Raw genomic sequence first — 14,679 nt, forward strand, 5'->3', positions numbered from 1 at the left:
GTGTGTGACATACCTTTTGTGATAGTATTCCAGTCAGATCCACTCAGTAGACACTATCTTACGGTATGCACAGAGGCAAGCCTTGTCGATAAAAGTATATTGATCTATTTCATAGCTATATGAGTTGTATATCTATTGACCATGACAGTGCAACTAGTGATTAGTTGAATTGCTGTTGTGGTTTTCAGATGTATCTGGACAACTTGAAAAGGGTTTATAATGTGCCTGTATACTGTACAATGTGTCTTTGTGCCTTGTGTGGCAGTACTGAGGCAAAACTGTGGCAATACTGCTCTCTCCTGGCAACAGCTGGAAAATAGATTTTTACTGAATCACTCACCTCTCATCCTGCTCTGTAGGTTTAGTAAAGCTAATAGCCCTGCTGACTTATGTACCTGTACTGTTCTTTGTTCTACAAATAGTTATGCAACTGTTCACATGAATGAATGATTGAATGAATGAATGAATTAATTAATTAATGAATGCTGGTCAATGATTGATTATTATAATTTTATTTATTCTGGAGGTAGCATTTTATTATCCAACAACCTACATTTATAGAAATGCATTTAGAAGGGCAATTCTCATGCTTTTTTAATGGAATGCAACTTGAACAAAAGCAAAATGATGTGAAATATGTTTCAGAAATCTGACCCCCTCTTTCTCCTCTCTGTCTCTGCAGGACTCCCAGACGGTAAATTGACAGATTGGTGGTCCACGATGAGAGCGGAGAGATAATCGCGCAGAGAGCCGCCCTCCCATCCCTGCCGTTTGTACCAATGGAAGCAGTGTATTGATCCATACTCCCAGACTCATCATGCCTCTGCCTCACAGATAGCATCTCTGAGGACCAGGCCTGCTCAGCAAGCCTCGCCTGCACCATGGCAGGAGAGACTCAGCACACGTACCCTGTCAAAAAGCTGGATGCTGAGTTCAAACTGCAGGATGAGGGTACTGCACTGGAGCAGTACAGTAGCAGTGAGAAAGCCACAAAAGAGTCTTCAGAGCACTTCTCAAGTTCAGACGTGGAGGAGAGGACAATCAGCAGAGGGGCCAAGTTTGTAGACAAAGACAGAGACTATACTCAGCAGCGCGAGGCTGTGATCCGACCTCAGCAGGCGGGGAAAATAGACTTCAAGTCACTGCAGAACAAGCCTAAGTTCGCCAGCAACAGGACGTGGCCCAGTGGCAAAGGCAGCCCCCAATCCCCCAGCGGAAAGAACCGGAGCCGAGACAAGGGTAAGAGGTCAGGGAAGTCGGAGCGCGGTAACCCACAGCAGCTATACAGACTCAGCATCACCAACCCACGCTCTAACCCTACAATCGGCATCGCCTACCCACAGCAGAAGGTCTCGCCACCCAAGAAGCTGGAGGCCAGTCGAGGCCCTGTGTCGGGCAGCTACAGGTTCCACGTGCCCAGTATACCAGAGCGAGAGGCCGAGCTGCAGCAGGAGGAGCTCAACTACAGCCGGTGCTTTCAGGACACCTCCTCCAATCTCACCTCCCCAAGCTACACCTCACAGGCACTGGGAACCACAGGTGGGACATCCACCCACCAGCAGACACCCCAGCAGCAGCAGCAACCAGGCCCAATGGAGAACAATAATAACTCACAGCCAAGCGGCCAGCTGCTCTTCCCAGACTTTCAGTTGAGTGGCTCCAATGACTGGCAGTCTCCAGAGAGGACTTTTAATGGTTCTAACTATGGGATTTCCTCACAAAAATCCACAGTTCTCTCGGAGGTGAACAAGGCAAATGGCAGCTTTTTGCCATTTCAGTACGGATACCTCTTATTGGAAGACTCAAACCCAGACCCTTTTCCCTGTGATCAGAACCCCCAATCCCAGGACTATATAGACTCCTCTTTGACTCCTGCCCAGGTGACTCTTAACTCTTTTACCTTTCAGACATCTGTGGAGGGTCAGGAGGGGGTTCAGAATAACACTCAATTCAACAGTGACCAGCGACAGGACAGGTCTTCCTACCCCCATCCTCCACAGCCACCACAGTACCTGCAAGCACCACAAGGGGCCGCGTCCTCTATGCACTGCACCAGGGGCCTGAGTGAGGACTCAGCTAGTAGTGAGAGCTCTGGCTCTATCTCCCAGCAGTCAGATCAGGGTAAGAGTTCCCTGCCAGATAGCACGGACACTTTCGTCCAGGCAGACAATCGGGATGTAGCCCTCACTTCAGGGAGCAAGAGGAGTTGCCACCCCAAAGACAGTGCTGCCAGCCAGAGAACACACATTCAAGCCAGTGTACACCATGCCAGAAATATTGCACAAGGTCCAAACTCCCAAATGCACTTTTCAAACAAAGCCTACAACAGCAGCCCTCCACTCAATAGCATCCACATGAGCTCTGTGCCTTTTGACAAAAGCGTCAACACCAAGCCCCATAGTAGGTTACCACACTCATGGGAGGGACCGAATAAGACCTTTTCACCAGCAGACCAAAACACTATGACTTATCCTAATATGAATGACAAGTTTCAGAACCAGCCAGCCGTCGATCAAAGGCCAAACACATCCAAAAGCAGTAGGATGCCATGGCAGCAGATACGCCTAACTTCTGTCATGCCAAACCAAAACAGGATAGAGTTGTCTAGGCAACAAAGCAACCAAAAGCTCACTTTTATGGTAGCACCCTCTGACTGGCAGGATGACACTAAATCACATAAGAATGGCTCACTGAAAAGCCCCAGCTCCTTCCAAAACAATAGACCTAGTGAAGGTCTATCAAACCCAAGGCAAGAGAGTGTCAAACAGGGCTGCAGTACAATACCACATTTTAAAGTTGAGACAAGTCACGCAAAGGTCTGTGAGTCCAAGAATAAGCCCATATATTTTGGAATGAACCAATCAGTACCTGGGGCATCATCAAGTACATATGGATATCCACCATTGCAGGTCCCACCAATGGGACTTATGATGGTGTCACCATATGACTCTCCCTCGCCCTCCCCAATCCATAACCCAGCCTCTAGCAGCACATGTTCCTCACTCTCCCCAGCCTCAACAAGCCCTGTCAACCTCTCTGAGGACAGTCAGATATCAAAGACTGGGCATCCCCCTCCATTTTATCACCAGCACCAACTGAAGGCACAAGGACCCACAGATCACCTCAGCACTAACTCTCACCATTTCCACTCAGACGCCTCCCGTAATCTGCCTTTCGCCCCAGAGAGGGAAAAAGATGACATGATGAACTACCTGCAGAATAACGAACATCAAAAGCCTAGTATGGAAGGCAACAAGGGCTATATGGAGGGCTTTGGGGTGGAGCACCACCCACCTCCACCACCATACTCTGCACATCAACTGTTAGCCACGTCATTAGCCACGGCAAACCTTGACCAACTGGATGTGCTTCTCACGTGCAAGCAGTGTGATCAGAACTTCACTAACCTGGCCTCATTCCTTGGCCATAAGCAATACTGTGGACAGCATGCGTTTTCACAGAAAGTGGATGACACCAGAACAACTCCAGGAAGTTCAACACAGTTTCACAATGACATGACAAAAGATCCATCCTCTGGGACCAGTTTATGTCAACGTGTCTCCATGCCAAGGTGTCCAACTGACCTTCACCTGTCTCTGCTGGGGCTCAATAAGAATGGAGAGCTGATGTCTGACAGCGAAACAAAAGGAGATTCTAAGGATGACCCCATGAAACTTAACCTGTTCACTGGGGCAGGTAACCTTCCTGTCGCTCTTCCTGACTTGGAGATGGAGGATGCAAAATTAGATAGCCTAATCACTGAGGCTCTAAATGGACTGGGCTATCAGTCAGACAATGCAGAGATTGACAGCAGCTTCATTGATGCATTCACAGATGATGATCCCGCCACTGTCAAAGTATCGTCAAACAGGCAGACTCTGAAAACCAAAGACTCAATGGTCTTTGAGGGCAAAATCAAACAATCTACTGAAAATGATAGGTCTCTGACACAAGGAAAATATCTTTATGACTCAGACAAAGCGAGCCTTCAGACAGAAAACAACCACACAGTAAGCAAACTTGAGAAGACCACTCTGAATTTTGAGCAGGATGAGAAAATCAACATCAAAAAAGAACTCTCTCATATAAATTCAAGGATCGCCTCAGGAGAGAAACCGAGGGAGCAAGAAAATAAAGTGAAAGATATAAGAAAGCTGTGCAAGAGTGAAAAGGAAAACACTAACACTCCAAGGTTCCTCTTATCCAGCACATTTTCAGAACGTTGTGGAGTTCGAAGCCTCCGGGATAGCTCTTTGTTGAGTGGCTCAACCTCTTCCCAAGTCTCCTCGGCAAACAGGAGTTCCCCAACCCCAAAGATTACAGCAAGGGAGAATAAAAGGAAAAGGACCGGTGCCGGTACCTGGAGCAAAGAACTCATCCACAAAATAGTTCAACAGAAAAACAAGTTACACAAGCTCCATGTAAAAGGCACCAAAAACCTCCAATTCTCACTGGTGATGGAGAGATTGACGCCCACAGTGCCAAACCCTACATTTGGGGAGTACGACTATGTCTCAGACTCAGATGACGAGTCTGAGCCTGTGAAGATAGCAAGCCAAGGTCGCCTGAGCCAAAGCAGCCGCTGCAAGTACACCTACACAAAGGAGTGCAAATGGAGGGCTAGGAGTGACAGGGACAGTGCAGCATGGAGGCACGAGTCAAAAGAGTGCTTTGAGGTGAAGAAAGCTGAAGATGTCTCTTTGTCTCTAGAGAAACCTGGCTCTCACCAGAGACTTCGGAGGAGAGGCAGCAGGTCATCCACTAGCAGTGAAGTCAGCACGTCTGTGAGTATCTCCAGCGATGGCATCAACAGCCCCAAAAGCACTGACCGCACAGACTCAGACTGTGAGAAAAGGGTGGAGATCAGGAGGAAAGACTCTTCCGAGCAGAGAACCTACGAGCGATCTCCACAGAAGTTATCCAAAGAGTCTAGCACACAACTAGCACTGACATTCACCAAATCTACTCAGAGGTATAGCGCTGATAAGACTTTCGTCTCTACTAATAAAGACACGTCAATGGCCTTAAGTATCACTAACTCGAACATTGAAGATGTTGATCCAGTATCAGGGCTACTAAAGGTGGGGAGTGCAGTGAAAACTCTTGAGAAATGCAGAAGCACAGACGTGTCCTCAAGGGAGAAGGACGACTCATTTAGCAGAGAAACTGAAACGAAAGCAAGTTCAGACAAAAACACACCACTGAGGACAGCCGTCAAGATCTCCAAAGGGGAATCAATACATTTTCAGTCTATTAGTTCTGATCTCAAATCACATCAGCTTCAATCAGCACATCCTGCCACAAACAACATGGAAGCACATTCGTATAATAAATTCAAAAAAGATGAAACCATCTCAAAGGAAAAATCTGTACACAAAAGGCGGGATAGCGTGGGATGTCAATCTATACAGCCGCATTCAAAGCTATCAGACATTTCTATGTTTGACAAACACAATGAGAGTGTCTATCCAATGAAAGATCCAATGACTTTCACTAATGACTTAGTCCCCAAGTCCACAACTCTTTGCAGTGCACTCATGGATGAAGTGTGCCTGTCTCCAATTGAACTTCAGGAGCCTCTGACACAGAAAGATACATCAGATCTGATCCCATACCCCCTAGAGCAGGACCAGAGTCTTATGAAGTCTCCTCTCTCATTTGACACATCGTCAATGTTCGGGGACCTCTCAGTGGCAGGATTTGAAAATGGCCTCTACACTGACATTCCATTGCACAAAGAAGGTTTCAACTCCTTAAATACCACCAATGACAAAAAGGAGGTGTTTAGCGCATCATCCTTTCTTTCTCCTTTCCTTTCAGATTACAATCATGTTCCTTTGTCTCTGCCAGACAAAATAATAGACTACAGTACAAATCTCAACAGCTGTGCGTCAGAAGATGAGCTAGAGATAAAGAGGATTGTGACCGAGTTGGAAAATCAGCTCCAGACAGCCAAGCTGAGTCCACCACTGCTTACTGAGGAGTCCCCAAAGCAGCTGAAGATGAGCAAATTCTCCCCTCTGCGTCTGGACGACGAATCTGAGAATGAAGACACTGGTCTAGATATGGGCTGCCCTGTGCAAAGCATGGCGCTGGCAGTGTCAATTATGCCATCTGACCCACATTCAGAGTCCTTTGCTGAGCATAGTCTACCATGGTCCAGTCCATTTGAGTTTGAGTTGATGGAGGGACAGCATACTCCAACACATGACGAACCCATTGTCCTTGAACAATTTAGCAAGAAGGATGATCGTGAACACAGTATGACAACTACAACCTCAAATACAGAGAAAGTGAAAGAGCAACTGAAACAGGAGGACCACAGAGATGAAGACATGGATGTTGACAAGAGAACTGACATAGAGAAATCTGAGGAGATTCTAGAGAGTAAGACCTATGCAGAAAACCTGATGAAAAGCCTGGAAGTGATATCAGATTCCATTTTCAAAAATGATCCCATAACACCTGAAGAGGAGGAGCCAAACCTCACCTCATGTAAGAGCCCAGCACACTTACACAGTGAAAGCCAAACTCCATCTGCTAATGCAGCTGAAAGCAGAGATCATAATGAAATGGTGATTCTTGATGACGCGAATATTAAATCCACACACTTCAGGTCACAGCCTCCTCTCTCTAAAAAAACAGAGCTCCCATCTGATGTAATAAAAGAGATTGTTTCACTCCAGCCAACTGAGTCTCTACCTAACAACGACAGTGGGTCAGAATTCAAAGACATCCCAATCATGAGCAATGTCACTGAAGACAATAGTGTTATAGAAACTGATTATTGCTCAAACACTGAAATGGATAATCAACCAATGGCTGAGGAGACCTGTGAGAACCAGAAGCTAGAGGACTATGGGGATGAAATCCTTGAAGCCAAAAGTGCCCTCCCTGATCATACAGAGCATCTAGATACTACCATTGATGAGCATACAGAGCTTCTAAGGACTTCCATTGATGAGCATACAGAGCTTCTAGATACTACCGTTGATGAGCATACAGAGCTTCTAAAGACTTCCATTGATGAGCATACAGAGCTTCTAGATACTACCGTTGATGAGCATACAAAGCTTTTAGATACTTCCATTGATGAGCATACAGAGCTTCTAGATACTACCGTTGATGAGCATTCAGAGCTTCTAGATACTACCATTGACAAGCATCCAGGGCTTCTAAATACTTCCATTGACGAGCACACAGAGCTTCTAGATACTTCCATTGATGAACATACAGAGCTTCTAGATACTACCATTGATGTGCACACAGAGCTTCTAGATAGCACCATTGTTGAGCATACAGAACTTCTAGATACTTCCATTGATGAGCATCAGGAGCCAGTGGAGGACATCAGTCTCAATGCTACGTCTGTGAGCCAGCCCTCGAATGGGTCTAACCTAGCAGACCAGGAAATGGATGTCAACTTGGATAATAAGCCTGAAGAGGTAGAAAATGCATCTGAGGAACAATCCATATACGTCCAAAGTAACTGTAAGAGTGTATGTTCCTCACCATCTGCAAATGAACAGACGGAGGACAGTTCAACATGTGTAATGAAGGAAGACAACATTGAATCCAAAAGTACAATACAGAACAAAGTGATAAGTCATACAGTTTCTCTGAGGTGTAGCCCCCCCGTGAGTGATATTACCAATCAATCAACCCATGTCTTCATGGAGACTGTCGCAGTTAAGCCTTGCAGTCCACTGTTGATGGAAACCAATACAGAACATGCTAACCACACATCACCCTTTTCCAACATTGACTCAGATGATGAAAGCACCATGTTGGTCATTGCTGAGTGTGACAGTGACCTTGACAGTGATGCACACATGGAACATACACCTGAGGACAAAGAAACAGAAATGGAACCTGAATGTGAGGCCAACCATAGACAAAGAGAAACGATTCCAGAAGTTGAAAACATCCAGGAACAAGTTCCCTTACATCTCATGGCATCTCCCCAGCACTCACCATGCAAAGAGGATTTGCAGATGGACGAAAGGCTGGATATTATTCCAGAGGATGCTCCTCCATCCAGTCCTGTTCTACCAGCTTCTCCACACACACCTGTGGACAACTCTAACACACAAGAACAAGAACATCCACAGCCAATCACATGCAATAATATAGATACTATGCCAGCCTCAATCCAATCTCCCAAGGAGGAAAAGTGTGACGACATAAATGCCAAAGAAGCACTGCATATTGATGACTCATTGACCAGAAGAGCTGAGATGGAGTACTCTTTAGTAAGTCCTCCTCAACTGGACTTGGGAATCACAGATAGTAAAATATGTAGCACTGACGCTTGCATTCCTTCCCCTCTACCCTTGACCATTGCAACAGAGGAATCTGAGGCAATGGAGGCCCTTACGAAGAGAGTCTCTGTATCACTGTATGATTTCAAATTAAGCCCACTAAACTACAATTACATTCCAGATGAGCCTCCACAACTGAGTCAGTTCGATTACACTCCTATCTCCCCAGCCAATGTGGATGAGGAGGAACCAGCCATCAAGCAGAGCACCAAGGACGACTGTGAACCTTGTGATCGCAGTGATGACACGACATTAACATCAGACAAAAGACTGTGTGACATAGAGACAGAGGTACCTATGAGTCCAGACCATACAGCCAAGCTAAGTCCACCAGATGAATCTTTGAACAAGAGCAACATCCAAAATGACATAAAATGTCCATCCATTTTACTGGGTCTTCCTTCTCAGAACACTGCTCCGTCCACTGGCGATTTGGACATTTGCCCGGCTCCCCTTCAAACGATTGATTATATGGACTTACATGTTGACTTGCTGAAGAGAGTGGATCCAGAGGCCCTGGATATGTATAAGGTCCCTAGTGAGCTGAACACCCTTGCTTTTATAAAGGACATCTCAGATAATCAGCACACGCCCAAACCACTGATCATCTGTGAGAATGAGCCAACCCCATTACCATCAGACCAAACAGAATCACTAACAGTTGAGGAAGGTCAGTGCTCAGTAACCCACCAGCAAGAGGAAGAAACCACCCAGAAAAAGATACATCTGTGTGAGATATGCTCAATGTGTTTCCGGACAGTGCCAGGATTGAAGAGACACAAGGCCATGAAACATTTGATCAGGACTGAAAGAAGCCCAATTTTGGAAAATGCAAATCATCAAGGGAGTCTACACAGTTACCAAACATCCCAGTCTATAGAAACAGGAAATAAAGAGGATCTAGAGCTCCTGGTTCCACACACCTGTTTGCAAACAGAAAGGAATGAGGTTTCTGAGAATCACTGTCCTGTGACAAGTAATAGCTCCTTCGTAACCAAACAAGGAGAAACAAATGTTATCCTGGAGAACATCGCAAGTGAAACAAATATGGCAGTGCCAGCTGATGACATAGTCCAGCAAATGCCTCCTCAGTTTACAAAAGCGAAGAAAATCTACAAAACACGGAAGAACAGAAACAAGGAAGTGAATGTGAAGCCTGACCCATTCTCTGACGAGCTTCTCAATATATTGAAAACAGACATATTACAGGCTATTACTCCTGAATTCCAAACCCAGGTAAAGCAAGGATGCTGCAAGTCACCAGAGAAACAAGACATAATCAATTATCTTGTTAACCACAAAGTTACAGAGCAGGAGGAAGTCCCGTTTACTGTAACAAGTAACAATGACATTGAACAGATGCCAATGTCTCCAATGGAGCTTACAAATCTGGCTATGGTCTTGACTCAAAGCAACAATGATACAGAAGAGGTGAAAAGCACAAATCTGCCAGAGATCATCAATGGAGTAGCGGAAGTTAGTATGGGAGTATCTGTAAGTAAGGACATTAGTAGAGAGTATGATATGTCTAGAGAGAATTTGCAAGACACAAAAGAGGCATGTGAGCAACAAACTAAAGATGAGAGTAATGCCAAAGAGATACTGGGAGAGGTTGCAGTAAAGATTGAATGTGAGAAAAACAGTGGCCCGACAGATGAGGTGGATAATCTCTCCTGTTTTAAATCTTCTCTTGCAAGCCCTCCTAGACTAAGTGCTGATTTGAATGGTTTTCTTGATGATGAAAGCACATTCTCCCAGTTATTCCCCACTAGAAATGAGGAACTGAAAAGGAAAAAATTTGCAAAGGTTTATGGTAAGAAGAACAAGAAGCAGAAACTATCAACCGATTCACCGTTAGTTCAAGACCATCCTCCTCCTGACCTATATCTCGAAAAGAAAGATGACTATACAGAAAATCAGATAGACCAAACATTTGTCAACAATCAAAATGACCCTTGTGAATATGAAACAATATCCATTGACGATGCTATCATGTTGAACATGTGTCATAATAGCACATTAAAGAGTGATTCCAAAAAATATGTATGTAGCATGAAAGGAGACACAACAGACCACAAAGACAATCATGAGAATGGTGTGGACTATGGCAGTGACTTCCTATGCCAACCTGAGAGCACTATCGACAAAGCATCATTGGCATGGAGTGCCTCCAACGACTCTGTTACAGATACTGTGATCTCCTCTGACCAAACTTCCTTTAAAGCAGAAGCCCCAACCCCACCATGTCCACTTCCTATTATAGCCTCTTCTGCACCTTATCCTAGAGAGCCATGTGCTACAGACAACGTGTCTCCTTTCCACAGCATTGACATCCCAAACCTCAATACCACATTCCAGCTACCAGAAATTCAATTATTTGACTCCAACAAGGACATCCCATTAGAAAGACCCGTTGCCACTGATTATGCGGAGACCAGAGACACTGCAAAGGCCAAGAAGCTCACAGAACACAGGGGAAGGAAACGACAAGAGGGCAGCGTGAAGATCAAGGACAAACAGTACAAGTGCAAGGTGTGCTTCACCTGGTTCCTTACCCTGGGGGAGCTCAACTTCCACAAGTTATCCCACAACCCCTCTCCACCTCCCACCTGCTACATGTGCGTCCAGCGCAAGTTCAGCTCCCGGGAGCAGCTGAGGGACCACCTGAGGGAGAAACACGCCAAGAACAAGGCCGGCATCTGGACCTGTGGCATGTGCCTGAAGGAGATATCAGACGTGTGGATGTACAATGAGCACTTACGGGAACATGCCACGCAGTTTGCCCGCAAGGGCCAGTCACACAGCGCTATCCTGGGGAGTCTGCCGGGCTCTGGCATGCAGGAGTCAGCCGTGAAGAACTTCATCACCTCCATCATGCAGCGCCGCCCCAGCAAGGCCAGCAGAGAGACCAGTAAGGTCTCCAACAAGGAGAAACTAGCCATAGTAGAAAACACAGAGCAGGTGAAAACTACAGAGGTAGCTCAGCCCAAAGTTGTCAAGCCTAAAGGGAACAGTGAAAAAGTGGGGAAACCGAGCACGCTGACACCAGTTGAGGTTCTGCACAATACAGAGCCAGTGCCAAAGAATGTGGAGATGCACCCCAACTGTAAAGACCCCTCGAGAGACTGCCACCACTGTGGCAAGCAGTTCCCCAAACCCTTCAAGCTTCAGAGGCATCTGGTTGTGCACAACTTAAATAAGATTTTTCTGTGCCACAAATGCCCAGTAACCTACCAGGAGCCACAGGAACTAAAATATCATCTGAAGAATGAGCATGAGGAGGTGGATGAGCTTGACTCAAAGCATACCACCCTCTACACCTGTGAGCTGTGTGCAGATGTCATGCATGTGATCAAGAAATCTTTCATCTGCAGCACCTGTAACTACACCTTCTCTAAGAAAGAGCAGTTTGACCGACACATGGAAAAGCACTTGTCAGGAGGGAATAAGATCTTCAAGTTTAGAGGCGTTCTCAGGCCTATCAAGACATCTCCCTCCAAAGAGAACGATGAGTGTGAATTGCCAGCGAACAAAAAGAGAAAAATCCTTACTGACATTCTACAAGAGAACAGCTCTGACAGTGGCATCGCCAGCATAGCCTCACTGCACTTACATAAGAGTGCTGAGATGCCAGTTCTGAAACTCTCTGTACACACAACAGAGGACTCTACACAGACCAGTGCAGGTGAATATCATACTGACAATTATGCCAGTGTGAAGACGGAGGACATGGCTGAGGAATACTCTGACATGCTGGTAGAGCTGGAGCATTGTACGTTTCACCTGGGCTCGGAAGGTCTCTCAACTGCTACACCCAAAACAGAGGACATTGATCCCAGTCCTTCACCTAAGCTGCCTGTTAGAGACATTGGTGAGGCCGATGGCAAATCATTCACAGAGCCATGTGATGTGAAAGAAGAGCATGATCCACTTGAGAGCAGTATAGCTGAAAAGGAAAAGGAGTGCTTTGCCAATGCTAAGCAGAGCACTCCTGAGAGCAGCATACAGACTACCACAGCAGAAGTTGAAAAGAAGACACAGAGGACAGATTCCACGGCATCGGATGAGGAGTTGTATGTTAGTTTCCGCGAAAACCTGATCAACAGCTCAATGACACCCGATACACATGATATCCACCATCCTCCTACAAAGCATAAATCATCTACCGTTGTGATGGACCAAATGAGGGAGGGTGAGCTGGGGCAACAGACAACCAGCCGTCACAGCCATGACAACAAGCAGAATGACAAAACCTCCACACCCAAGCCCAGTGAAAACACTAAACACAGCTCCAACAATAGCCCCAGGGCCATGGAGTCAACACCAGTCCACCACACTAAGATCACTTCCCAGGGCCCGGCATCCAATGAGGACAAAGACTCTGTGAGAAGAGAACAGAAGAAGAGGAAAGAGATGAGGACACCTCACAGTTTACAGAGGGTCTCCTCGTCTGCCACACGGGAGAACCTTGCTGCCGACGTCAAGACCAAAAATAAGTTCCGTCCCAGCAAGTGCGAGAGTCCGGCAGTTCACAGGAAATCAGACGGCTCCAGTGAATACCCGGTGCTCTCTTCAGTGAAAGAAGATGTGGTCAGCAACAAAATAGTCTCCAAGCACAAAACATCAGGGAGTCTAGGCCTTCAAGCAAAGAGAAGCTCCCTCGATAACTGCACGCCAAGGAAAGCAGAGATGGTGCATCATATTAATGGGGATTACAAAGCCAAAAAAGGGCCTCTTGGACGGCCTCTTCATTACCCAGTTTCTAAAGTGTCAGCTCTTCCTATGAACAATTCCTTGAATAAGTCTAGGCCAAAGACAGGGGTGAGGTCCATGGAGAGCCACTCCTATAGGACAGCAGAGTCACAGAACAACCTCCTGAGCCAGCTGTTTGGCCAAAAGCTCACCAGTTTTAAGATTCCTTTGAGGAAGGACACTTCAGAACCAATAAACTGATTGTGGGAAGGATCTGTGGGATAGAAAACAAAGAGACTGAATAGTTGTTCACGTTATTGATGATCAAGACAATTCATGACCATGAATGAGATTGCATGGCTCTCTGTGAAATGTTTGTCTAAATACTTATGTTGTCACTTTATGTCTTCTTCTCTTGTGAGGAATAATGGCAGAGATAATTTTATTAATCTAGAATGAAAATGCTAGTAGGGCAAATCATTGACTAATTCCTGCTATTCTTAGGTTGAACATTATCTTTTTCAGAGACTATATTTCATTAAAAAAATACAAAAAGAATACTTGAAAATAAAACAGATTTTTCTTCTCTTTTTTTTTACAGCTAATGCATGTCAGTTTCACAATCAAAAAGTGTTCATAGAGAATATTGCTTTTTTTAATGCAACAGGACCAAATGTCATCCCAACGGACTTGGACTATGTCAGTGCACCTTTTGTAAATGCTTCTCCAAAAATTACTCTTTTTGTATTTTTACCTTACTGTACTTCATTGACATTCGTTATATTAGCTTTTGTATAAACATGAATTGGTGCTATGTTATTCTTTATTGTAATGTGAACGCCAATGTCCTCTAACTGAAGGGAACATGAGATCTGTAGCAGTTGCATTCATCCAACCGTTTGTGCTGGTTCTCTGTAGTTTCTTTAAAAAAATGTTTAAAAAAAAAAAAAGACTGTGTAAAACCTCCTCCAACAAAGTATTCATCTGTACATCCTTAGGAAAGAAAATTAGGAAAGCTTGCATCTGTACAAACTCAGGTGCATCCAAGGACTATTCACAGTCCTGAGACCTGTTTTAGGAGCTCCTCCCATGCACTGATATTACCACACAAAACACACACTCAGTCCTCCGTGTCTGTCCTCCAACTGTTTAATTATGAATATTATTTACTAAGACAAAAAAGGTGCTTTATCTTGTTTATATGTATCTTATATTGTATTATATTGTAGGTAGAAGATTTCCTGGTGCAATGCTCAATGTCAAAGTTTTATTTTAATAATGTGCAACAGAATCAGAGAGAGAGAGAGAGAGAGAGAGAGAGAGAGAGAGAAAATACATGGAAATGCAATGCCTCTTGTATTGTAAAGTGGTTCACTTAGTGCCTCTTTTAAAGTTGGTTATTAAAAATATGCATTGGTTTCTCTGTGCTTGTTTCTTCCTTTTGTTTATGGCATCTTCTGCAAATGTTCCAACATCCATCCCTGCAGACCCCCGCTGTCACCACAGCATCATAAATTGAAAAACGGTGAAGGCCGTTTGTGCCTGGAAGCAAAAAGAGGTGCACCGACAACCATAACAGCCTCTGACTCACTCTTCCCTGAACACTTCAATGAGCTGCTAACTCATTATCTGAAGGAAGAGCACAAATGTAGCCTTACTACAGGGA

The 14,679-nt window shown here is 45.1% G+C and overlaps 1 protein-coding gene across 2 annotated transcripts in view; it reads left to right on the top strand.

Annotated features, from left to right (window-relative positions):
* Positions 1 to 14,432, top strand: part of LOC110522618 (uncharacterized) — a 155,722-nt gene extending 141,290 nt beyond the window's left edge. For both annotated transcript variants that reach the window (XM_021601084.3, XM_090230759.1), the window contains one exon: positions 683 to 14,432. In XM_021601084.3, the coding sequence (XP_021456759.3) occupies positions 882 to 13,274 (12,393 nt within the window). In that variant the 5' untranslated portion in view covers positions 683 to 881 and the 3' untranslated portion in view covers positions 13,275 to 14,432. The remainder of the gene's footprint in view (positions 1 to 682) is intronic.
* The last annotated feature ends 247 nt before the right edge of the window (positions 14,433 to 14,679 follow it).

Source organism: Oncorhynchus mykiss, chromosome 1 (genome assembly GCF_057628025.1).
Source record: "Oncorhynchus mykiss isolate SJ-2025 chromosome 1, ASM5762802v1, whole genome shotgun sequence".
Lineage (NCBI taxonomy): Eukaryota > Metazoa > Chordata > Actinopteri > Salmoniformes > Salmonidae > Oncorhynchus > Oncorhynchus mykiss.